At 40.4% G+C, this 25,080-nt stretch overlaps 2 protein-coding genes across 4 annotated transcripts in view; both read left to right on the forward strand.

Annotated features, from left to right (window-relative positions):
* The first annotated feature begins 3,954 nt into the window (after nt 1-3,954).
* LOC120722233 (transcription factor E2F3-like) lies at nt 3,955-16,931 on the forward strand. Of its 2 annotated transcripts, none has more exons than XM_040013136.1 (8): nt 3,955-4,545; nt 6,510-6,630; nt 7,834-7,964; nt 8,056-8,144; nt 8,833-8,991; nt 11,028-11,139; nt 12,685-12,826; nt 13,261-16,931. In XM_040013136.1, exons 1-8 carry the CDS (start codon nt 4,264-4,266, stop codon nt 13,560-13,562), a joined length of 1,338 nt encoding a protein of 445 aa, XP_039869070.1. In that variant the 5' UTR covers nt 3,955-4,263; the 3' UTR covers nt 13,563-16,931. The 2 variants fall into 2 exon arrangements, with proteins under 2 accessions (XP_039869070.1, XP_039869071.1); XM_040013137.1 differs by lacking the exon at nt 3,955-4,545 and adding an exon at nt 4,566-4,886.
* A 2,109-nt stretch (nt 16,932-19,040) lies between these two features.
* cdkal1 (CDK5 regulatory subunit associated protein 1-like 1) overlaps nt 19,041-25,080 on the forward strand; it is a 253,811-nt gene continuing 247,771 nt past the window's right edge. Inside the window, exons 1-3 of one of the 2 annotated variants that reach the window (XM_040013109.1) lie at nt 19,041-19,243; nt 20,171-20,334; nt 22,284-22,396. In XM_040013109.1, the coding sequence (XP_039869043.1) occupies nt 20,177-20,334; nt 22,284-22,396 (271 nt within the window). In that variant the 5' untranslated portion in view covers nt 19,041-19,243; nt 20,171-20,176. The remainder of the gene's footprint in view (nt 19,244-20,170; nt 20,335-22,283; nt 22,397-25,080) is intronic. The other variant, XM_040013107.1, reaches the window with a different exon arrangement.

Below are 25,080 nucleotides of genomic sequence, written 5' to 3' on the forward strand. Positions count from 1 at the left end.
TTCAGTTTATCAGCAATTTCTAAAATGCTAAAACCAGCCCAGTTTCCTCCAATCTTCTGCCAAGTGATGGAAGTGGAAAGTGGAAAAGTGTGCCTAATGAAGTGACTACTTTTGAATCTGCATAATGTAATGTATGACTCTATGGGGACTGCTTCTAATCTATCGTTTTATTTTTTTCCTCAGTTCAGCGCTCTGTATATAAGGATCTGGTTCTGCTGATCCAGAAAGAGAAATATCAACTAAGGAGCAAGGCAAGGGCTAAAATTGACCAGTTTTATACACTGACACAAAGAAGAGGGCAGGGTGTATAATCATGTGTAAACTACCAGATTAAACCTCAGCTAACTTGTTTAATATAAATGTTATAATCATTCCACTGGTGTCATTTAAATTGTAATGTAAAAAAAAAATCAGTGTAATATTTTTGCACAAATAGAAACGAGTTCACCTACTTGTTTGTGTTGTTCTCACACTTGTAACCTACTTCTTTAGGGTGAGATAAGCTTCGAACAGGACTGCCTGATGAAAGGGGGCCGTCTGGGTCCAATGCACAATGGCACAGATTACAAAGAGGTCCGATTTGGGCCACACATATGTGTATTGACTCCTCAGTCCACCCACCACCTGGTCCGCTTTTACTTTGTGACGCGCATAAAGAGCATCCTGGACGACTTCCACCATGGCTTGAAACCAGATCTTATTTTAAACTCCTGTATTTGGGATACTTCAAGGTGGGCGTTGTTGGGATGGAATTATTTGAAGTGCCTCAATTCTATGCTGGATAGGCCCCATGTGGCTGTAGCAAAACAGCCACAAAATCAATTTAACAGACTTATTGTTATTTAACTATTATTATTTAACAGTCTATTACCTCTTTTATCAGTAATGTACTTACTATAAAATATAGATTTCATAAGTTACGGGTTTATTGAAGTCAACTAGTGAACACATCGATCACTTTATTGAGCGACACCACTTCCACTCTTGTGAGCTCTGGTTACTAACAGCAGATGTGAATGTTTGAAATCCTAAACACAGATAAAGATTAGAATAACAAGGCAATGTAAAATCAGTTTGATGCAGCTGACAGTAGCAGCTCAGATGGATATCTGCCAATTGTGAGGGGAGCAGAGGAGTAAAACTGTCAGAGTTGTGGGACAAGTGAAGAGAACACTGTTGGCGTTATTGTTAGCATAAAAGATTAAATTTAAATAAAGGTTACATTTTAAAATTGATCATTGCCTCCTGTGCCTAAATAAATACATTTTACAAAAAAATGCATATGAAGTAATCACTCCTTTCAAGGATGCCCATTGACCATCACTTTTCAAAATAATCTGTTCAAGTTATTGAATGTGGCTTCCACACACCAAATCCGGTCGTTGGTACTTCCTGGCTTGTGTAGCCATTTTGGAGTTTTTACGTGCTTCGGAGTGTTTTTGTTTCACTTTAAATTTGTTTAAAAGGAAAAAGCTGAAAATTTAAACAGTTAAAAGTTGAAATGCAAATAGTTGTTTTTTGTATTATATGATTTATTTATTATATTTTATGTGGAGTGAATAAATAAAAAATTATTTACGGTGGCCCCTAGAGACAAAGCACGTACAAACTCCAGAACACGTGAAAACAACAAAACAAAGTGGCTACACAAGCCAGGAAGTACCAACGACCGGATTTGGTGTGTGGTAGTAACAGGTAAATAAACTTTTTTTTTTTATTATTTGAATATATATGAGTGCTTGTGTATAAATACACAACCAAAACACATATGCTTTCAATTGTGTAATTTATGTGATCTAGGTAGCTCTGTTTTGGAAGTTCAGTTAACGCTAGAAATGTGATGCTTTTTGGAGTTTGTACGTGCTTTGTCTCTAGGGGCCACCGTATATATTTATTTATAAGCATATATAAATAAAACCACGTTTTTTTACATTAGTAATTAATTTTGTACATAATTTTATATTGTTGTTAACAATAAATTAGTTAAAGCAACAAAACAACCTGAAGAGCCGGTTGGGAGTCGAAAGCCGGTTCTCTAAAAAGAGCCGGAATTCCCATCACTACTCTACATAATCTTGTGAAAACTAAGTACACCCCATGATTCAGTTGCTTGTAGAGCCACCTTTAGCAGCAACAAATTGAAGTAATTGTTTTCTGTATAACTTTATCGGTATCTCGTGTCATCGTGGAGAAACTTTGCCTTGCACTTCTTTGCTGTGATGTTTCATTTCATTGAGGTTTGTGGGACTTTGTTTAGGCACAACTCTCTTCAGGTCATTTTCAATCGGGTGGAGATCTGGACTTTGACTTGAGCCATTACAACATCATGGGTCTTTTCTTTCTCAGACATTCTGTTGTGGTTGATTTGCTGCTGACCCAGTTTCACCCAAGCTTTAGATGGCAAACAGATGACCTCTTATTTCACTCTAGACTTTCATATGTACATATGGGTTTGGAGTTCACAGTCATCTCAGTAACTACAAGGCACCTGGGTTCTGTGGCTGGAAAAAACAAAAACAAATGATCACACCTCCACCACCGTGCTTGACAGTTGGCATTAGGTGATTGTACAGATTTGTTGTGTTTGATATTCTCCAGACATGGTGCTGCACATTATGGACAAATATCTCTACTTAGGTCTGTCCAAAGGACATTGTTCCAGAATTCTTGTGGTTTGTTCAGATGCAAACCCAAACTGTGTTGCCATGTTCTTCAGGCTTACACCTTGCAACCTTTCCAAACAAGCCATAGATGTTCTTTTTTTTTTTCTAATTGTACTGCCAAAAAACGTTAAAATTTAACATACAAACTGAGGCCTGACAGTGAGATTTTACCATTTCTCTGGGCATTGTACGGTCAGATGGAATGAATTTTCTGGAATGTCCACTCCCAGGAAGATTGCAACATTGTCCTGACAACACACACCTACAGTAAATGCTCCAGATTAGCAAACTGCTCAAACTTCAACTTTTATCAAGGTGCTCACAGTTGCTGGTGATCAGTTAATAAAGTGCATTTCATTTGCAGTACCTGAGTGCTAATTCCAATTACAGTGGAACACAAACTTCCATTTTAACTTCTGAAAACGTTCTTTTTCACTTGGCTGCAACTTCATGCCATCTATATCCTCCCCTATAATTCTTTCACTTATGCAGATGACATCAGCACAGTCGCTCCTCTATGTCTCAAAGATCGTAACAGCCATTTCCATAGAAAACATGTGAGATCCCGTAATCCAAACAAATTTATTATGCTTTCATCTGACCGAACAATGTGCTGGCTACATTCATCATCCTTCTTGTCACAGTGGTTTTGCAAATACAGTATTTCAATTTTGTGTGGTTTTGAGAGCAGTAATTTTCTCCTTGAACATGGTCCAAAGAGATGAACATCACACAATGCACTATTTAAGCAATCACTGAAATAACAAACAAAGAAAACAAAATCTGTGATGTCACTGGGTGCTTTGGAAACTAATGGAAAAAAAGAAGCAAATCACATTTGTTGCAACATAGAGTTGAGCTCACTTGCTTCACTGAGACTGTGTATTGGGACCTGCATTTTGCAATGTGCCTTTTTTTTAAAGTTATAGGTAAGATCCAAACTTGATTAATGTAAACGTATTCAGAAATGATAAGAAGCACAAATACATGGCTTTGCAAATGTTAAAAAAAATAGGTCTAATGATAATAATTACATTTTTAATATAATTTAATATAATATTTAAGTCCGTAGATATGTTTTGGTTCTTCATGCTTTCTCTTCAGCAAATTGGTCTCTGGCGCCACCTTACGTCCTATCAGAGAGCTCGCAAGGCGTGACAAGTGACGTCACGTGTTTACAACTGCCAATGAACACGTGGCGCACTGAATCTGAAGCCGTCATTGGTCGAAATGACATCGATATGGGTGGGTACTCTGCCGTTAGGAGCCAATAGGGTCTGGCATGTAAATTCTGTTTGAAATTTTCCCGGGAAATCTGAGTTTCGCGGGAGGGTTCTTGAGCGCGTAAACCGTATCCCTTCATTCATCAGGCCGTTTCCTGAAGCCATTTCTAGACGGGGGAAACGAGAGTTGCGCTACTTTTTAATCCGTTGCATCTGCCTAAATGCACTTTCTGAGGGAAAAATACTTTTCAGAAATCGATAGTTCAGACACTCGTCTTTACTTTGGTCTGATTATTTTTGTAACCATTGCGGCGGATTAGCAGCTATACGAGCTCGAAAGTTCCGAGATAAGAAAGGGGTTACCCTGAATACGCAAGATGAGAAGAGGGACCTCCTCGGCTCAGGAAAAAGTGATTTTAGCAGGGGTTGGAGGCTCTTCTCTGGATAATAATATAATTTTAACAGCTCTCTCGGATCGTTTGAACCCCGGTCAATCAAACGCTACGTATATCCAAATAATAACCACACCACCGCCTTGCAACATTACACAGACATCAAATGTGTGTTTATCCGAGCCTCAGATTAACAACATTTACACAACTCCACAACAAGCTGCAGCAAACGCAGCAGGACAACGACCCGCTCTGGGAAGACCGCCGGTAATAATCCACACAGCTTGCTTATACATTTAGCTTTGCTACGCTCAGCGACACAATGTTAGCTTGCTAACCTAGCCGAGCTTGTTGTTCAGGGCAGCTAATGTTAGCTATTTAGCCAGGGCATTCCCTCGACTCAACCTAGCGAGGTGGCTAACTAACTACCGCTAGCTAAGTTACCCAAGTGTGCTGGTTAAGTGTTTTCGTTTGCTGTGGGGACGCCAGTGACAAGTTTAAGTGAGTTTAGCGTTAACTGGAATGCAGACCTGTCATCTAAGAGAGTGTTAGCAGACTTCATGGTGCTTTTGAGTCCGCTTCACCTTTGCAGCCAGATGGAAATATTGGTAAGAGATGACTAACGTTAGCGCTGGCCTAGTGGCTGCTGTTGGTGTCTTAATTTGGGGGGTTGGGGGATGGTTTCCCTGCCCGGTTCTTGGTAAGCTATATGTTTGTTTTTAGCGTTTTAACGCTACATGATTAGTGGAACTTATAAAGGCATGATGTTATACGCAGATATCGCTACAATTCAGTCTGGGATCTGCTCGATAGATTTTCTCCCAGTCGTCTGTGAAGATGCAAGCCAACTTGGGTAAAGCTTTGAAAATATGCGTTAGCTATCAGAGCTAGTAGCACTATTGGTTATTAGAGAGCAACGTTAGTCGTTGTCGAGCTTGACCTTATTCTTTTAATTCGGAACAACTGTTTCATGCCACTCTTTTGTAACTGAAGTAACGCTGTGGTGCCTTTCATGTCAAGTAAAGTGAAACCCGAGTTTGTTGCTTTAGTGCTGATTCTACGTTTCCTGTATTCTCAACATGCACAAACCACACAAAACAGTTAAAGCTGCATTCAGGGTGTTGTTTTCTTTTCTTTCTCCTCCTGGTTATTCATCTTTTATGAACTCAACCAGTCTGCACATATCAGGCTGTGAGCCATGAGAAGGCTTTGGGGTGAGGGGAGCTGCTTGCTGATATAAAATGGCTGACACTTTGACTGTCAACAGAGGACATATTTCTTTCTTTCTCAGTCTGGGGTTATGCAAAAGATGAAGTAGTAAGTATGGGTTTAAAAATTATAATATGTTTTCCATTTCAGGGGAAAGTGGCTTCTGCTGTGCATGAGTTTTAGAGGGAAATGCAGACCAGCAAGCTGGTGGCACGCTGTCCTGCTCAAAGACACTAAAACAGGATGGATTCTTGCAAAAGCACAGATTCATGTTCATTGGGCTATAATTGAGATGGGTTATTTGATTTAAAAAAAATTATTATTGTATTTTTGTGCTTTAAGAAACAAGACATGGTATGTTTATGGTAAGAAGTTTAACATCTGCATTACCAAATCCAATGTTCAACACATGCCATAAATGGGCTTAAACATGGTGAATGGTACAGATGAATCTGGGGACAATGTAGATGCATATGAAGCTAAATAAAAGCTTGTGTTGGAGCCATAAATTGCTGAATCATACGCTTAAACTGACTCATGGTGGGTAATTGGACATCAGACATTTTTGTCTGGATTTGAGAATTAAGTTTTGGACTGAGCAGAACTACTTGATGCTTCCATTAATTATTTGACTGGGTGGAGCTATACGGTCAATTATTTATTGGGATTGGCGTTGGTGTGTGGTGGGACGTTCAAATCGTTGACGTGACTCACTCTTGAGCTATTTGGGCTTGCCCTTTCCAATAAATTTGAAAAAATGGAATCTCTGTGGCTGACAAAACTTCTTTCAATTCAGATTTGATGTTGCTGTCCTTGCTGCGAAAACCTCAGGAATACTGAAGTAGTCGACGGAGAACAATCACATTTGGTGACTAAAAGCAGCCTGAAACTAGCAGTCACTCTATGAAACTCTTCTTTGGTCCTATGCTGTGTTTTAGAGAGACTAGGCTTATGGAAAGGCTTTGGAAGTGACTGCCAAATAACCACATCCACCCTTAACTATCCCTTCTGCTCTCTCCTAGGCAAAAAGGCGATTGGCGCTCGATGATTCGGACCACCAGTACCAGACAGAACCAGCCAAAACTCCAAGAGGTAGAGGAGGAGCCGCGGCATCAAATGGGGCACGGCTGAAGACACCCAGAAGTAAGAAGGTGGCTCTTAAGAGCCCTCTGTCATCTTGTTTGTTCATTTCACTGCAGATTGTTTCAACTTCATCGTGTCCACGCTCCTGCCGAGCAGCACAGATGGGAACAGTGTAGATACAGCTGTTTGTTTGTTTTTTTGTTGTTGTTTTTTTTAATGGTTATTCCAATAAAATGAGTTTTATTTTTTCCCCTGAGCTAAACATCATCATGAAGGTAAGGTCCTTGGTTCTCTCAGAGTGGTTCACTCAGCTTTCCATGAAGAAAAATCTCTCCAGTGTTATATCACTATATTAGTAGTGTTGATTAATCTGTTTCATCAATATATAAACAGTAGTACTGTGCATATAAACTATGGAGCTGAAATGGGGAACTCTCTCAACATATTAAAGAAAAGCAGGGAAGTGTTTCCTATGAAGCGTGTTGCTTCCAGACTATATTCAAGCACAGTAAGTAACTTCCTGTTAGCTTGGTGTTTTATTTGGCCTGCACTCTTAGAAAATTTAAAAAAGAAAGTGGGGAGAGAGCTCTGGTTCTTTTACATGAATCTAGTGATCGTGGCAGTGTAATACGTGGTGTTGTGGGAGGTCACAACAGGTGACGTGGTGTGGATCTCTGCTCTTAAACCGCTCTGCCCACTGAGAACAGGAATGGGATACTGTGCGAACAGAGCCTTTAAAATTAAAAAGCGTTTAGCTTTAAATTGCAACCCGACAGAGGAATTAAAAAGTGATCCTTTTTTGCCAAACTGGCTTGTAGCTCGTCTTCACAAAAATACCCCGGCGATTGTCGCTGAGTCATTTCCCTTTCAGCATTTCCCTGGAAAAACTGTCTTCGGTTTTCCCAATATTGAGTGTTAATGAGCAATTCGTACTGTAAATGTGTCCAGTGTGAAAATTCCTCGCTTGTTTCCAACAATGACTTCAAAGTTGGCTCTTCGTCTTTGTGAATGAGTCACAACACAAAACAGGAGTATGATCACCCATCCGTCCAGCAGGTAGTCTGCTTCTTCTGACACCCCTGCTGCTCTTGGACTCCTGTTGACTCTCGGACATATTGATGAAGCTGCGTTTCGCTCAGCCATGTGGTCTCATGTGAAACTGCATCTAGCAATTACTGAGTTTTCATGTCTTGGCTAGAAACCGTCCTTCAAATTGCTTAAATGACTTAATTTCCCCTTCTTTCTGCTTTTTGTCCACCATAGCACCCAAGTCTCCACCAGAGAAGACGCGGTACGACACATCTTTGGGCCTCTTAACAAAGAAGTTCGTGGACCTTCTTGCTCAGTCTTCCGATGGTGTTTTGGACCTCAACCTTGCTGCTGAAACCTTACAGGTAAATTGAGGAAGATGCTTTGTTTTCGGTCAGCGTTTTAGCGACTGATGAGTTGCGCCGTTAAATCTGTACGTGTGTTCCTCGCTTGCAGGTACAGAAAAGACGGTTGTATGATATCACCAATGTACTAGAAGGCATTCACCTCATCAAGAAGAAATCCAAGAACAACATTCAGTGGATGTAAGTGGTTATTCTCCCTCACTCTGCCATGCAGGTGCTTGGTTTGGACTCTGCATTTTTCTTTCTCCTCCATCTTTGCTTCTTTCTTTACCTCAGCTGATGTGTTGTATGAGGATACCCAAAAGTGCCGACACTCGAATCATTTTAGTAGTTCGCTCACTCAGAACTCATAAGTTCATAACTGGGCACGAGACACCTGTGCTTTGCAGTTTAGGGTGGCTTTTCATTTAAACAGATTTTGAGTCATGTTTGTGAGCTGTATGTACTGTTATGGTTTTATTTTAAAGCTCTGTTGATTTTCCTCTCATGGCCTAAGATGTAGGTCGTGTCCCTGTCAGGCACTAAAGTTGGAAATGACTACAGAAATTTATTGGGTCAGAATACTTTGAAGGTAGTTTCCCCAGTTTTATGTTTTGAAGTCACTTGTTCTTTACAGGATATGCAGTCAGTGGAGCCTGGTAATCACACCTTCTTTGTAATGAAGGAAAGGTGCTTAAGTGAGAGGTAGCTCATACGTACCGAAACATAAATCCTGTGTGTACTTGAACAGAAATCAGAACTTTTTTGCACTGTTGAAGTTGATGTGCCAAATATTTGAAACTAAAAACCAAATGGCTACAATTGAGCACCCTGAGGTGACTCTAAACCGCTGTATTTCACTCTGCACTGGCTTTTCTTTCATTTACAGGGGCTGTAGTCTGTTGGAGGTCGAAGGGGCGCTGAGCCAGAGACAGAGACTGACAGCTGAAGTTTCTGCGCTGGCTGATGAAGAGCAGAGGCTCGAACAACTCATCCAGAGATGCTCACTGGATATGAGACACATGAGCGAGTTGCCAGGCAACCAGAAATATCCTTTTGTTAGTTGAGATTGTGGCTAAAGTTTTAGTTCAGCATAAATCTCGTAAAGATGCAGAGTAAGTCAGTACAGGATTGCAAGGTCTTGTTTGTAATCTACTAAAGCTGCAGATTTCTGAGCAAACACCAAGCAAGTTCATTTCAGGAGTGTCCACTGCAGTTTTACTAAGAGCAGTGACAATTGGAGAATCAGAAACAACCTGATGATAGATTTTTAAATGTCTCTGTAAGCAGTGTGCTTCTTCAGATCAGTGGGAGGAAGCTGACGGAGTATTGATACGTTCTGACATGAGATTGAAGTCGGTTAGAAATCGCTCTTGACTAGGGAAGCCATTTGCTTCTTAAATGTTGCAGCTCATGTAGGGAGTGGCTGTTTTATTACAAATAAGTTTGTCACAGGCGATCTGATCAAAAACGCCAAACATCAGAAGCCTTTGCTGATTTGAGTTTGGGAGATTCCCCAGTAAAGGTGATTTTCTTGGTCACGTCCAGGCAGCAGGTCCTATAGTGCTATAACCCTTTAACTGTGTAATTTGCGATTTCATTTAAACTTGCACAGAGCGCACAAAGTCAAGGTCTGTTTCAAATTAACTCAAATTTTATGTGGAGGATTGTTGTTCATAAGTCTGAGCTGCAGCTGATTAGTTTTCAGCAGGTGTAGGAGTTCAGTTTGGAAGCCTGAGGGCAGCGTGTCAGGTGAGGAGTGGCACTGGACCATTTCCATTAGTACCTACTCAGGGCGGCTCGCCACAGTTTTCAGGATTTTCCATTAGGTGATGAGACCTGGTACCAGGCCGGTGTTCCAAGTGACCTAAAAATGTAATGTAAACAGAATGCATGCTACCGATCGGCTAGTTAGTGGGTCACTCACTGAGTCATGAGTGTCTCCTTCACGAAAATCAAAACCGCCATTTATTAAACCCAGCAATGAGGAAAACAGCTGGACAGAAACAACTTTGCTGAGTCTGAAACTCTACACACTGATCAGCAGGTGTAACGTTGCCTTGATGTCCACCTTTGCAGTGCTTAGCCGCATTGCAATAACGACCCCAAACACGTCCGGTTGGTACTTGGTTGTAATGGAAAACGAGTCGTATCGCCACAAGACTCAAGTCACATCTTGCTGATCTGAGTAGGTACTAATGGTAAACGCTCTTCAGTTTTTTTCAGCGCTGTTCACTGTGACTTCATCAATCGTGGCGATTCATCTCTGTGTATTGAAAACAGACTTCTTTTTTTGTCCCTCACACCAGCACAGTGTTAACTCGCCAATAACCCACTCACCAAAGTTGCTTCCCTACAACGTTATCCACTTCCCTAAAATTAAAAATCAAGTTTAATGATAACACTTCTGACAAACTGGAGGAGATCCAGAACTGACTGCAGAGGCACAAATGCAAGTTCACACATAGGATGCGTAGAAGATCACACAATCATCAGAAGTTAATGTTCCTGTAGATCATATATAAAAAAAGATTTTCTGCATTACATTAGCTTGCAGCCAATTATTAGAATCATCAGGGAAAAAATGGATTACCTTGTGATGGAAGTTAATAGTCATGGTTTGCATGTGTGCACTGCTCTGTAAAGACGCAGAGGCTTGAGATCTTTTCCTCATGGACCCGTGTCCTCAGATTTTGCAGACTCAAACTCCTTCAAATACCATGCAGTACAGCTAGTTGCAAAAATAATTGTGCTCGTGCCTTTCATTTGTAAATTGTCATTATGAATTCTTTAAGTCTCACTAATTGTTTTATAATGCCAAAAGGGGGTTTAGACAGGCACAGAATGGTGACATGGCTGTTTCTTAGTCTAAAAGTCTCTTCTCAAAAAGCTGTAATATGCTTTCAGTACTTTAAGAGCTCTGCCTTCAGGAACAACTAGCTGTGTTTTACTTCTCCTCGAACAAACCATCTCTTTTCTAACATGTCACAGAATGCAGGTCATTTCTAACAGCACATAATCATATAGTCTATGTTCTGTATCAACACAGACACAGTTTTATTTCTTTAACCCGGCTGTTTCCACATATGCTTATGTAACATACCAAGATATCAAACAAGGGAGCCTCAGAGACCAGACGGTTATTGTCGTCAAAGCGCCCACAGACACCAAACTAGAAGTGCCGGACCCTGAAGAGGTTTGTATACATGCTCACAAACACACGCACCTGATTTTTTTTTTTCGACCACTTGTCATATGACTTGAGTTCTTTTATAGACAAGACTTCATATTGGTTAGGTTCACTTCTGACCTTAGTTGGGTAAGTCAGTCAGTTTTAAATGTAACTATATTGAAGTTTTTCAACGTGATGTCATGCACATCTTGCTCAAGATTTGTCCACCATATTGGATCTTATACAACCACTGGTTGCTAGGCAATGATGTGTGTATTGCCTGATTGGTTCGGAGTGGTTCATGGAGGTTTCTGGTTTTCGCTGGGTGAAATCTGTTGGAAAGTAGGTGCTGCATGAAAACCTCCTATATTGCACCAGTTGGTAGCAGATTTCCCGGTTGCCAGTAGTTCTGTTTTTTTACGCCTCAACCGTAAAAGGTTGATGGCGCATTGTCAGCACCCTGCAGCGCAGGTGGGCAGGCGGGTGATGTGGACCCCCAAGTTTGTAAATGGATAAAAGGAGAACTCAGACGAGTTTGAATCTCAGTGACCTCAACCTCAAGATCAGGGGTCAGAGGTCAAGTTTTCTGAATATTTTGTCAATGCGATAACTTTAGAAGATGGTCGCCTAGGATTTTGAAATTCGTCCCATAGGTGCACCTATTAGAAGGCTGAAGGGTACTACTGACCACTGCCAGTATTTTTCCATGGTTCTCTGCAGACTCTTGCTAACTATCTTGAGCGGTAGAGCATCTTGGAAAAGTAGTAAACTTTTAGTTTGAAGGCGAGTGGTCATCATTTACGCTTTTTCACTGTCACCGTTTCATTACAGCTCAGAGCAGCTGGACAGTGTTTACAGACAAGTCTGTCACTTTCATGGAAACTATAAGCAACTGAAGGGATATGCTAGCAACCGTTTTCTGGTTGGGGAAAATGCATCTTTTTTTCCCGTATTGTCATGTGGGGGGGAAATGGGTGTCATTTTCCAGCAACTGCCATCAGCTTCCAGCATCCACGTAACTGGTCGGGGAATAACCCCCGCCCAAATACACACACACACACACACACACACACACACACACACACACACACACAGTGGGTGGTTGCCAAATGGTCCCTAGCTGGTTTCTAAGCCTATGTGACTGGTGCCTTATTAACTTGATCCTACATTGTCACTATGATGGTCATATCTCCAAAATGACTCACAGGTTAATGCAACAAGGTTGGCAGTCACGTGAACCTCAGTACTCTACTGTATGTTCGAACCATTTAATAGAAACGGAAATTGGGCTGGCCTATGTAACAGACACTTTTTTTCCCCTTTAAATCTGTGTGTAAACTTTGAATAAAAAAAATTTAAACTTAATTTGGTACCGTTAGTTTTAATTTGTCCTTCAATGATTTCTGAGTGGCTCGGTCAGTCTGAGAAATCATTGCACTGAATTGATCATATTTTAGATACATTGCTACATGCATAAACTCCTACATTTGGTGTGTGCACATGTTGGTAATCAGTAGTACATTTATGTGCATTGTTGTTCTGATTCGAGTACCTGTTCTCTCTCTGTAGAGTTTATCCATACACCTGACCAGCACAAAGGGTCCCATAGAAGTTCTGCTGTGCCCCGATGAGGAAAACGACCCCAGGAGTCCCGTAAAAAATGGGAACACAGACATCAATGGGAACTCTCCTTTCCTCAAAGTCCTTCAAGGTTGGTTTCAGATGGATAGTAGTGTACCGCAGCACTTTTTATCATTCATAATGAAAAGCTCATCCATTTATTTTGCGTATTATATATCCATAGACTGAGTAAAAGAAAAAATAGCATGATCATTTAAACACATGGAGGAGAAAAAAAACCCATTTCTATTACAGTCACAGAAATTGGCAACATTTAAACAGTTTTCTGTACTGAAGTGAATGAAAACCACATGCTTTGTTTCATTGTTCCTAAATAGTATGAATGGATTGGTAAGAAAGGAGTTCAGTGTTCAGTGCTGATCTAGAAGTGCTTCCAGAAGAGACGTCCAGAGCTCACTAGATTTGCTTCCAGTGCAACAAAACAGCCGTACAGCTTCTTTGAAGACCAGTGGTACTCTTGGCTGTGTTGGTGTCATAACAAATTGTCTCTTTCTCCTTCCACAGATCCCAGCTGCACAACCACTTCTCCTAACCCCTTTCTGGCTCCACCTCCCTCCTCTTCCTCAGCTGTCTCCGTCACAACTCTTTCACCCATCTCATCCACTTACACCAGTCTCCTGCAGCAGACAGAAGACCAGATCCCCTCATCCCTGGGTCCTTTCTTAAACCTTGGGCCTACTCTTCTGGACCAAGAAGATGACTACCTGTTAGGTTTGGGAGACGACCAGGGAATTAGCGACTTGTTTGAATCCTGTGACTTTGATAAAATGCCCTCTCTTGGCCTGGATGAGCTCCTGGGCAGCTAGCATTAGGTGAACAAAATGGACGGAAACACAGAGGGCTTTTTCTGTCCCACAGGGAGTACCGTGTTCTTTCATGGTATAACTAACAAACGTCATCAGCAGTGTAAAGCCTTTGATCTCCTTTTTAGTGGATGCTAATTTACACAGCTGGTTGGTTAAATGTAAATGGGGATGGGAAGGGTATCCACATCTTTGTATGGGTGTTACTATAGAGAGACAGCAAAGAGAGAACAGCTATAAGGAAACATCCCCCACAGTGCTTGGCATTACCTCACATCTGGGGTTATTGCATTGTGTTGAGCATAACCGTGCAGTTACCAAAAAACACCCTCGAGATTGGGAAAGAAGAAAAATCACATTGTCAACTCTTGAAGGATCCTGTCTGGGAATTTGTTTTGGCAAGGAAAAGGTCGATCTTCTTTGTTTTATCGTCGGGTGTGCAGAGCTACCCAGGTAACGCTTTAGGTGTGTTACTGCCAAGTGCTGTGGGTAGAGTTCAAGCTGATTTCATCCACAACAATGATCTGTGACCGAAGGCTTTTACTGCTGACTGTTAAATAGCCATCTTGTGTGTGCACATATGAAACATTTTTGGAAATTATAAAAAATATATATATAAGAATGGAAACAGGGCTGATTTTGATGCACAGCACTCGCAACATAGTTAGAATAGTTAGGTTAGGCTGATTATAAAGTTCAGAGTATGAGTATTGGGTACATTTGGGTGTCCATTGAAAAATTATTGTGGAAAATAACCAGAATATGCACTCTTGAGTCATGGAAGCAAGACATTTATGCCACATATTCCAGTGTCTCATCTCCTGACAAATACACAACTTGCTAAGTTGCTAAAGGAAGCTGGAAAAGCCATCATTTCTTGCCAGTGGGTAAATCTGAACACGTGATGTGCAAACTTAAAAATCATCTCCACCCTATACTCTTGATTTGGCGTATTTGGCAGTTGACGCCTCGACTCTCGCTGCTTTTTACCTTTCCCATCTTCATCAGCAGTAGCCCGCATAACTGAATCCCTTAATGCCTCCTCACTTAGACTGTGTGCAGTGCAATTATACTGTGGATTGAGCTATTCAGAGAAACTTGTGTTCGAATCACTTACCACTCTGTGCGCACTTCCTGCTCGGTGTGTACTGAGACTGTTGTTGGCTCTTTTTAGCTTCAATAACTGTTGAATTTTAATGGATTTTAAAACTGTAGAAATTACTTAACGTCTTGGGTCATCTAAGGGAAAAAAAACAGGATGAGATAGCCACTTATTTAAACTTCAGCATGTAATGAAGGGCTTTTTTCCTCTGTAAGAAAATGTTAAAAAAAAAAAAATACAGCTATTTTGTAATTTAAGTGAATTCAGCGCAACTAAACTGTAGTGACTTGTGTTTGTTTAGAGCTACTGAATTTACCGTGATTAGCCAGCAAAAAAGGCTTGATTACTTGCTGAAAAACAAGCTGAGAGGATGTAATTTTTTCCCACTTTAGGTATTAGAAACACCATCACAGTTCACTACCAGTAGCTTGTCTGATTACATCCCTTATAATAGTGAAGTGCAAAGAGACCTTGGCTTTTAGAGATCACAGGTGATATTGCTGCTGTTATTGTTGACTTATCCCCGCCCGACCTGATTGACGTGTGCTTGAGGAATCACGTGTGTGAGTTAATGTCAGAGTCGAGCTTGCGTTAAAGAGTAAGCCTGCCCGTGTGTAAATTGATGTACAGTTTTCTAATTTTTTTCAGTGCACAAGGTACTGTAGGCTACCTCTCACTTAATGTTGCAAAATAGAAAATAGGGCGTTAAGAGATAAATGCCATAGTTTGTATGATTTTGGAATTCTTTTGTTTTAGGAATTGCCCGCGTTTTATTTAGCAGTCATGTCGGAAACCCCGACATTATAGTGGGAATACCGTTGGCCAAAAGCCAGACTTATACTGTCACATATTAATTTTCACCACTGGGGTGCACATTTGAGACATAGAAAAGTGGATGAATGTATTGCAATATTTTTTTAGTGTGTGTCGTTTTTGTTTTTTCTCCAATAAGTTATTTAGCTCCTGTGTCAGTGTTTTTGTTTTAATTATGTTTTTTAAATGGAGAGGCACCACTTAGACACAGGCAGTGATTCACAGTTGGTCTATCTGGTCATGCAGGGACATTTCTGTGTTTTTCGCATCCCTGGTTTGGCTGTTCTCTGTTGGAAGTGTGTAGGAACTTTTGGAAACTTCCCCCCTGATATTCCTTACCATTTTTGCAATTCTCAGTTTTTTGGAGAGTAGTGATGCCTCTCCAAGTGCCCCTATTATATGTTCATGTACAACCTCGGTTTCATTATTGCTAAAGGAGCTAGAATATGTTTGCGTGCTTTAATGTTCAAAGAACACATTATACCGTACATTGCTGCAGCATTTCTGTTCACTTTGTCTGAAACTTGCACTTGCGTGCCTTGAATGCTCCACTCCCAATAATCCCCACAGTCTGCACTAAATGGCTAGTTGGCATGAAAAAGGCAAGGTGGTATTATCTGACAACAGAAATGCAAAATATGTAAATGAGAACATCACTTTGGACTGTATTAAAAATACAGGGTTGTGCATTCTTTTAGGGTCTGCCAAATTAGCCACTAGGTGCAAGTGTTTTACACAGTGACCGAGAGGTTACAGAAGAAAATCCTCGAATGCAAATTTTATTTTATTTTGTTGTTTGGATGAACTTTATTTTTTGTGCTGCTTCTTGTTTGTTTGTTGGGTTTTCTTTTGAAGCATTTCACATCAGCAAAATTCTGACGCAAGAGCACGATGGGGGCAATTCAGGAAAAGCATGTTGACTTGTTAAAGAATAGCCTCAACTCTGAGAAGAACATCCAGTCTCTTCATTATTTCAATCTTTACAAAATGCACAAAAATGTCCTGATTTACAGGCGTATTTATATTGGTGTATTTTACATGTATTCATGCAAAGTTTAAACACCCACTCTCCAGTTTACAGTAGGTAAAATATTTTCCCCCAAGGATTTCAAGCAACCAGAATCTGGTTGCTATATTTTATGTCCTTTTACATGAGGGATTTTTGTGTGTGTGTGTGTGGTGGAAAGATTGTACCTTTCCATTGGTTTCTAATGGAATGTTGGAGATTTCGTGCACTGCTAAAGCTAGTGTCTGGTAATAATGAGTGACTTAAAATTGCAACTTTCTTTTTCATTTCGAAATGTGTGATTAGATCTTACTGAAGTGTATCGTTAGGCTAAGTATGATGCTAACTATGGTCCACATTGAAACAGCTTTGTTTTTATTTTCTTATGGTTATTCTTGAGCTGTTACCAAATACGATGTAATGATCAGTGAATATTCTGTAAAGCTTATGGAAAAAAAAAAAAAACGACACAAAAACAAACAAAAAAACAAAAATCTGATTAGAAAGAATTGTCTGTAAAATTATATTTCTGCCTGTTTTTGCTAACTACAGAACAGAGCAGTTTGCGATGTGAAGGCATGGGTGAAAGAGCTCATGAATGTTGGAGATAAAATTGATGTTTTTTGATGTGTGTATTTCAGTTACATGCTTGTTTATGTACATCTGTTAAAATGAGGAATTTGAGCTGTGTGTGCGTGTCTGTGTGTATTGGAGGGGTAGGGGGTGGGTTGGGGGGGATAAATGAATTTGTTTTTTTGTACTCTGGGCATTTGTAATTGAAAATTTGAATAAAGCAAATATAAATGAGGAAATGTATATTTTGTCTTGATGCATCTTCAGGGAGTAGTTTGCACTATGGTGGAAAGTTTGGCTGCACTATTAGAAGTCTGTAGGTTTAAACATGTATAGTAACTTGCCACTAATTACATCTTACTAGTTGTACAGGTTAGGTCTCCTTGTGTCTTCAGGGATGTTGTAATTGTAAGACTGATTCAACAGGGAACTGGAAACATCCGATTCTGATCCATATTGACATGATGGCTTCACACAGTTGCTGCAGATTTATTGGCTGTCCATCCAGGTAACTGCTTTCATGAGAGCTTGAATCAGTCTGGCTGTTGTTATCTGACATCAGTAATTTGTTTACACTAACAAACCAACCAACTTGCCAACCATTCTCTGTAAACCCAAGAGATGGTTGTGTGGGGAAAATCCCAGACCAGCCTGTCTGGGATTTCACATTCAAAGTTACATAAATCATGTTTCTTCCTCATTCTGCTCAGTTGAAACTCAGCAGGTCATCTTGACCGTGTCTACATGTCTAAATCAAAGTCAGCTTTATTGTCAAAGACCCTATGTACAGTCATACACAGGAATTTGAAATTGCGATACTCTCATGGCCCTCAGTGTGCACTAAAACAATATAAAGACAAGTCTTATGTACAATACTATGCAATTATTTAAACAGCAGTGTCCAACACAATCATAGTGATTGTGGGCAAGTTGGTGTGCAAATGGTGGTGGTTCAGAGTTTGTATGTTTGGGGGGGGTTCAGAGGGAAGAGGTCAATGCAGGTCTGGAGTTCGTGTGTGTCTCAGTCTGCTGGTTCTAGCCCGGAGGCTCTTCAGTCTCCTTCCTGATGGCAGCAAATTGAAGAAGTTGGACAGATGAGTTGAGTCACCTGAAATGCAGAGGGCTTTCCGGATGAGGCGGGTGCAGTAGATGTCCTGGAGGGAGGGAAGAGAAGTATCCACGATCCTCTCCGCTGCTGTCACTACCCGTTGTAACTTTTTCCGTCAGGAGCCATACCGCACAGTGATGCAGCTGGTGAGGATACTCTCAACGGTGCCTCTGTAGAAGGTGCTCGTAATGGTGGTTGAGGCTCTTGCTCACCTCACTTTGCAGAGGAAGATCTTCTGAGATGTGCACAGCCAGGAACTTAGTGCTGCTTACCCTCTCTACAGCAGCACCGTTGATGGTTAGTGGGATGTGCAGGGTGTGAGTTCTCCTGAAGGGACAGGTTGTTGTTGCTGCACCACTCGGCCAGATGGTTAACTTCACTCCTGTAGTAGGTCTCATTGTTGTTGCTGATGTGACCCACCACATTTGATGAAGAGGTTGGAGCTGTGTGATGGTGTGCAGGTCAGCAGAGTGAAGAGAAGGGGGCTCAACATACATGCATCCAGTCTGATGGGGAGGCTATAGTTCAGGACGCAGAGCAAGTCATCTACTAATCAGAAGGTTGCAGACCCAGTCTGCATGCTGAATATCCTTGGGCAAAATACTAACCCCAAGTTGCTCTCTGATCGGAGTGTCAATGCACTGTCAATAGATAGAAAGCACTTACAAAGAGAAAAGTGCTTGTGTGGGTGGGAATGGGTGAAGGAAGCAAGTTGTATAAAGTGCTTTGAGTTTTCAGAATAGAAAAGCGCTGTATGAGAACCTGCCCATCTACCATTTAAATGAGCAGCTGAACCGGTATACCTAATGAAGTGGCTGGTGACCGTATATGTAGTGTTATCCACACATGACACTGAATCATACCCGTATTCAGTTGGTCTGAACTTATTCACCCACTACTTGAGAAAAACACGCGCTTATACAGTTTGTCCCTGTTTACCTTCCGTACTTACAGACAAGTATGGCGGTCTAAGGGTTGTGGTGACTGCTTTGGTGGCGTAAATAATCATCGTGTGCCTTTTTAAAGCATATTGCCCTCGGCATTCGAGTTCAGCTGAAGGCTACAACTACAGTGCGACTAAGGTAAGAAACTTTAATGTTTTCATTGGGACTGTCTGCTCAGAATAAGAGACACGTGGGTACTAGCTAGCCAATGAGGCTAGCCAAGATAAACGCTACCCTGCGCTTGTTAACCAGTAAAACCAATGAAGCGGGATAAATAAGTGTCAAATGGAGCATTTTAAATGTTTAAATTTACGTTAATGTTAGCCTCCCTGTGTAAACCGTCGTTTAGGGTAAACTAAAACCAGCTCATAAGTGTGAAACGTGATCTGTTGTATAAAAGTTGTACAACTTGAACCCAGTAAGCGTTTAAGTGATGTGTGCGCATATTCAGCGTAGCTTGTATCTCCAGCCATGCAGCTTTTCATCTACTTATCGTGAACAACACATTTAAAGAGAATGTAACGGTAATTAATACATGTGCATCAGTAGATAGAGGTACTGTACTTCAGGATGTCGCACTCACTGGTCATGAAGATCTTGTATTGATAGTTTTTTTAGTAATACTTAAATGCAGCGTGCAAATTATGGATTATTCTTTATCTATGAATCCTTCTAATAATCATGTTTATTTTGCAAATGCTAATGCTGTTCCTGCACACGTAGCCTTTGCATTCCTAAAACCCTAAAACGGGTACTAATGAAAAAACAGTACAAGGTACAAGGAGTGAGACTGAGGAAGAGTCAGCCATAATATTGCTGAAGAGGTTTCATATCCAAATCTTGAACCATTGCGAAAAAACAGTTTAGGAACAAAACAAAGTGTCCACAAAACCATACCAAGAATTTTGCAGGTACTCCGACTTTATGAGTAAAAACCTTGAAATCTGCTAAATGAAGGAGAGTCTGCAGGCAGCAGTGAAGCATGGAGCTTTCTTAAAGGGATTCTGCCACTATATATTTTTAGGTTACTCCAAAAAGCTGACTAAAGCTTTGCTTAATTTCCAGATCATCATGCCGTCTTCTTGTGACTCTCTGATGGAAGACATCGAGGACATGGTGTCTTCTAGTGACCCCACTCCTCATGAAAGACAGTCTGCTAGAAAAAGTATCATACCAAGGGCAAGGAAGAAGAAAGAGCTCCTGAGCGATGAGGAGCTTCAAGCTGACAGGTGTGTCCAGTGTTTGATATTATGTTACTGCCATGGGGGGAAAAAGGGAAATTGTTGGCTTAAAAATAAAAAATTTAACCATGTATTAAAAAAATGTATTAGTAGATATTTTTGTCAGCGAAAAAAGTGTATTTTGGCTTCATGTTAGAAGGAATAACGTCTTTTAGATGGTTTTTAATAATTGTCCACCCATCTCTTAACATCAGTGCACTGAAATGTTTGAGCCCACTTCCATGTGGAGATTATAGTTGTGGAATTCAAGCCTAAAACACATTCGACATACATCCTCTTTATGATTTAGCCATCGATAACCACTGGCATTTTGTAGAGGGTGTAGCAGCCATGGCAGTTTTTCTTGAAACAATAACTTTAATCACCACATTTGGACATTTTCTCAAAATGACCAATAATGTTTTTTCTTCATGTGGCCCTAATGCTTTTTCGTACCTGCCCATTTGGTTTTTTTTTAGAAAAATGTCATGTTGCCAGCTTTGCACAGATCCACAAATGTAGGCTGAAACATAGATTATGTTTTGTAGTATAGTGGTGACAATCTGTTCTCTTTATTTAGAGAAAGAAAGAAAAAAGAAAGAAATGTAGGTATACAGTGGAAGTACAGATGTCCCAGTTTCACACTGGGACTTGAACGCATCTCATGTTTGTTGATCTGTGAAATTAGTCTCAAAACTCCATTCGTGCACACACATTTAAGGTTTTGTGAGCAAGATGGACACTATGTTTAGTTTTAGACGTTTATACGCACAGAAAGCTTTTTGAAAGAGAGAATTATCTTATCTGTGGAGCCAGATTGCTTTGCATTTGTGTGTGGATTTAAACACGCACTTGCGAGTTCTCAAAAGTCATTACATACATTTGAACATCTTGGTTTCAGTTCGTCGAATCCGAGGCAAATTCCTCTTATATTAGAGCTATGTAACTTGGAATAATGATCCAAACACTTTAGTAACAAGGAAAATGACTGTATTTCACAAAGTGTTTAGCAACTTAAATCAAGACACTGCTCTATTAATCACAACTCAGCTGCATGCGTTGCTGACACTTTTTAGAGTTCTGTAAAAGTTACAGTGCTAAGCAAACTATTTGGACGCTATTTCTAAATTACTCCGAGCATCTCGTTCAACAAAAACAAAAGTTTTCCATTTCCAGCATTTTCACCAGTGTTCTCTTGATTGTTCTATCGATTGTACCCTGTGTGAGAGGTTTCTGGTCACCAGTGTATAATCTGGAAGCTCACAATTTTGGGGATTTCTGAAGGTGTTTACTTAGTTTTCCAAGTGAGTGATGTTTTTAATTGAAATTCCTGAAGTGTTTGAGCGTTTGTTTCTTCAACTACATTTCTAGTTGTTGTTATAACTGAATTGTTTCTTCCACTACTTAAAAAAATAAAATAAACCCCATAATTTCATCTAACTGCAAACTGTTTTCTTCTGATTAGTTTTATGTTAATATTTTATATATTTATATTTCAGTAATCGGATAGATTAGAAAAATCCCATAGTCATGTTGAGCATGTTTACATTCTACATGGCTTTGCTGGGGAAAACTAAATTACAGTCGCTGTACATGCTGCTGTTCCACGTTCATGTTGTCTTAATTTTTGCATTTCTTATCTAACAGAGGAAATGACACCAATAGCACACATCAGCTATACCAAAAACCTTAGAAGCTTCCAAGCCACAAATGCCCTACACAAGATCCCACTGAATCGGAAAGCCACCTTATCAGGGTGGTTTGATATTTACTCTTGACATTTAGTTACAACTTTGACAGCAGCTGGTGTAAAAGCACCTTTGTACTTCCTCCAACACACATGGGTAATAAAGCAAATTTACAATAGACAGTCTTTTGTCAGCCGGTTTGGTTTAGACATCGATTTTTGCACATCAGGATAATTTACAATGGACGTATTACTTGTGTATTTTTTTTAGTTTGATCCCTGGTACCCAAAAGATCTGGATGAAAACATGGGGCTGCAGTCATAACAACTCGGATGGGGAGTACATGGCTGGGCAGCTGGCTGCCAGCGGATACAAGATGACTGGTAAGAAATGATGTAATTGTACTATGTTGTATTAATTCTGTTGATTTGAAGTCAACAGTACCAACAGGAAGCTGCCTATACCATAACGTGACAATAGAAATATTGGATGTATTTTATATTTAGACAAAAGATAAATGGATGAACAGCTACAGTGGTAAATATGGAATTATTCTGGGTGCCAGTTTAGCTCGCTGCTTGAGCAGGGGCAGCGCTCCGGGTCGGCTCCAACCCACGGGCCTTTGACGATTGTCTTCCCCCACACTCTCTGCTTTCCTGTTTATTCTCCACTGTGCATCTAGTAAAAGCAAAAAAGGCCACCACAAATCTTTAAAACATTTAAATATCATTATTATTGTTAAATGTCTATAGGATTAATGTCAATATTATTATTAAACACAAGAGGGCGGTCTTGCTCTATAAGTACACTGAGCCTTAAATGTTATTCTGGTTGGTGAGTTTTATTTTTCATTGAATTGAACTTGTTAAAAACACCTATGGATGAACTGTGCAGTGTAAGCATTTTAATTCACGTCTGCAGTCTGCCAGTCTTTAGGAACCAGATGGATTTTGTTATTTCTCATCGCCATGATTACTGCAGTCATTTACATGCTTTAAGCCGACTTAAAATAGATGAGAGCGTACATGGTTCAGATTACAGCTCGTTAGAGAAAACTGATATAGTGAATGCTGCCTTTCATTCTTCGGTTTTGCGTGAAGACGCTGGCCATGTTCGGTACTAGATTACGGGACGTCTTTCAGGAGGGTTTCGTTGCGAGTGTGCGCAGGTGTGATAGACCGACACAGGTGAAAACGATAACGCAGAGAGTGATATGACACTGAGTTTTGCATTGTAGTCGGTTAAATATGATACTCTGGTGAATGTTTGTGACCTCATGTTTGTCACAAGGAAAATTGATTGTGCCTGGCTTTGTGTGATTAGGTATGTGTTCAGTGTGAGTATTTGTGTTGTTGTGTGTGTGTGTGTGTGTGTGTGTGTGTTTCAATAGACACGCGCCAAGACGGATGAAGAAGACGGAGTAAACCCCTTAGGCATTTTTCTTTCTCTCCGTGGGGTCTCCACAGCCATAGAGCAAAATTAATCACACACTTCAAAAATGCAGATCTACCCACTCATTCAAAGTGACACGCAAGACACAGTAAGCCCATGACCACAGGCCAATAGTTTTTCTCCTCATCTGCTAGGCCAGACCCTTGATTTCTCTCTTCTCAGTGCGTTGCTCCTTGCTGACGTAACGCGTCTCTGTTCAGTTTGTCGTCTTTCACCTGCCCCTCCACTTCGTAACAGATCCTGTCACACATCTACTGAAGCTTTAGACTTTTTGTGCTAATTTAATTTGGGATTTTTTTTTAAAATTTAGTGGAATGGCTGCAGTCGGAAGAGAGTGTAGAGAAAACTTGTTTGTATTCAGACAGTTGTTTTCTATTCCCACTTTGACCTTTGTAAGGGTAGCATCCTCCTGCCTCTGAATCTGATTACAGCACATGTTGCTTCTCTGGTTGTCTTAAAGTCCTCAGCAGATATACATGCAAGAGGGTGTAATGTAATACACTCTTTGGTAATAAGGTTAAATATTGCTGTTATGGGTATTCGATTATTGTAATCTCTGGGTGAAGACTCTCTCTGTCTCCTCCTCATGTTAAAAGCACGGCTGCACAGCGACCGGGCAGGAAAAGTGAAATCCTTAATAATCTTACGCAGCAGAAAGCTCAAATCATTCAGAGCATGTGCCTGTGAGGCAGACTTTAAACACTAAAAGAGAAAATTGGATATAAATACACATGAGGGTCAGAAGAAAGTTAATTGAATGTCTGTCTTCTATTGTTTGCATATATTTTGCATGGTTGAATACGTTTAGAAAGGATGCACTCTTGTTTGATGTTGTCGTATACATTTGTCTCCCTGGTGTGTGCCCCGGTGGTATGTTTACTCTGCTGAAACGAAGGTTCATTTTCTTTCTGTCTGACGCCGTACTTTGATGTGAAGCTGCTATTTCACAATATTTTTCTTTTACTTTTTCTTTGCCAGAACAGTTTTCTGACTCCAGGGTCTTTATGGAGATGTGCATGTGAGCATGATCCCCAAATGGTGCTCAATAGGTGTGCTTAGTTTTTCACGTGATTTACAAAAGTTGTGCTGTTATCTATGGAAGCCTGTTTCCGCCACTAAAAAAAGTATCCGCTGTTTCTGTCGAAATGTGTGGTCACACATGTGTGCAGGCACAATATTTCGAGAAAATAACTCGAAATTTTAATTGTTTTCTCGAAATTTCAAACTAAAAACTAACTCAAAATTTCGATTTAGCTCTACCAATCAGTAATCTATGTGACTGACATCATTTTCTTATTACCTGGAAGGATATGGCGCAGAGGAATGCGCACTTAAAACCGGATCGCAACAAATTGGCGCTTTTGAGAGCATGTTTGCTGATAGTAACGCCATGTGATTCAGCTAATAACACAAGGATTTAATCATTTGTGAAGCCACGGTGAAAATACTCAGCAATTTGTGCGTTCATGACTGGCTGTGATACTGTTAGCTTAGCTGTAGCATTTGTAGCTCAGGGCTTCAGCTTCCGGGTAACAAGGAAATGACGTCATTCACGTAGATTACTGATTGGCAGCGCTAACTCGAAATTTCGAGTTACTTTTCTCAAAATTCCGAG

The sequence above is a fragment of the Simochromis diagramma genome, unplaced genomic scaffold (genome assembly GCF_900408965.1).
Source record: "Simochromis diagramma unplaced genomic scaffold, fSimDia1.1 OVJJ01000618.1, whole genome shotgun sequence".
NCBI lineage: Eukaryota > Metazoa > Chordata > Actinopteri > Cichliformes > Cichlidae > Simochromis > Simochromis diagramma.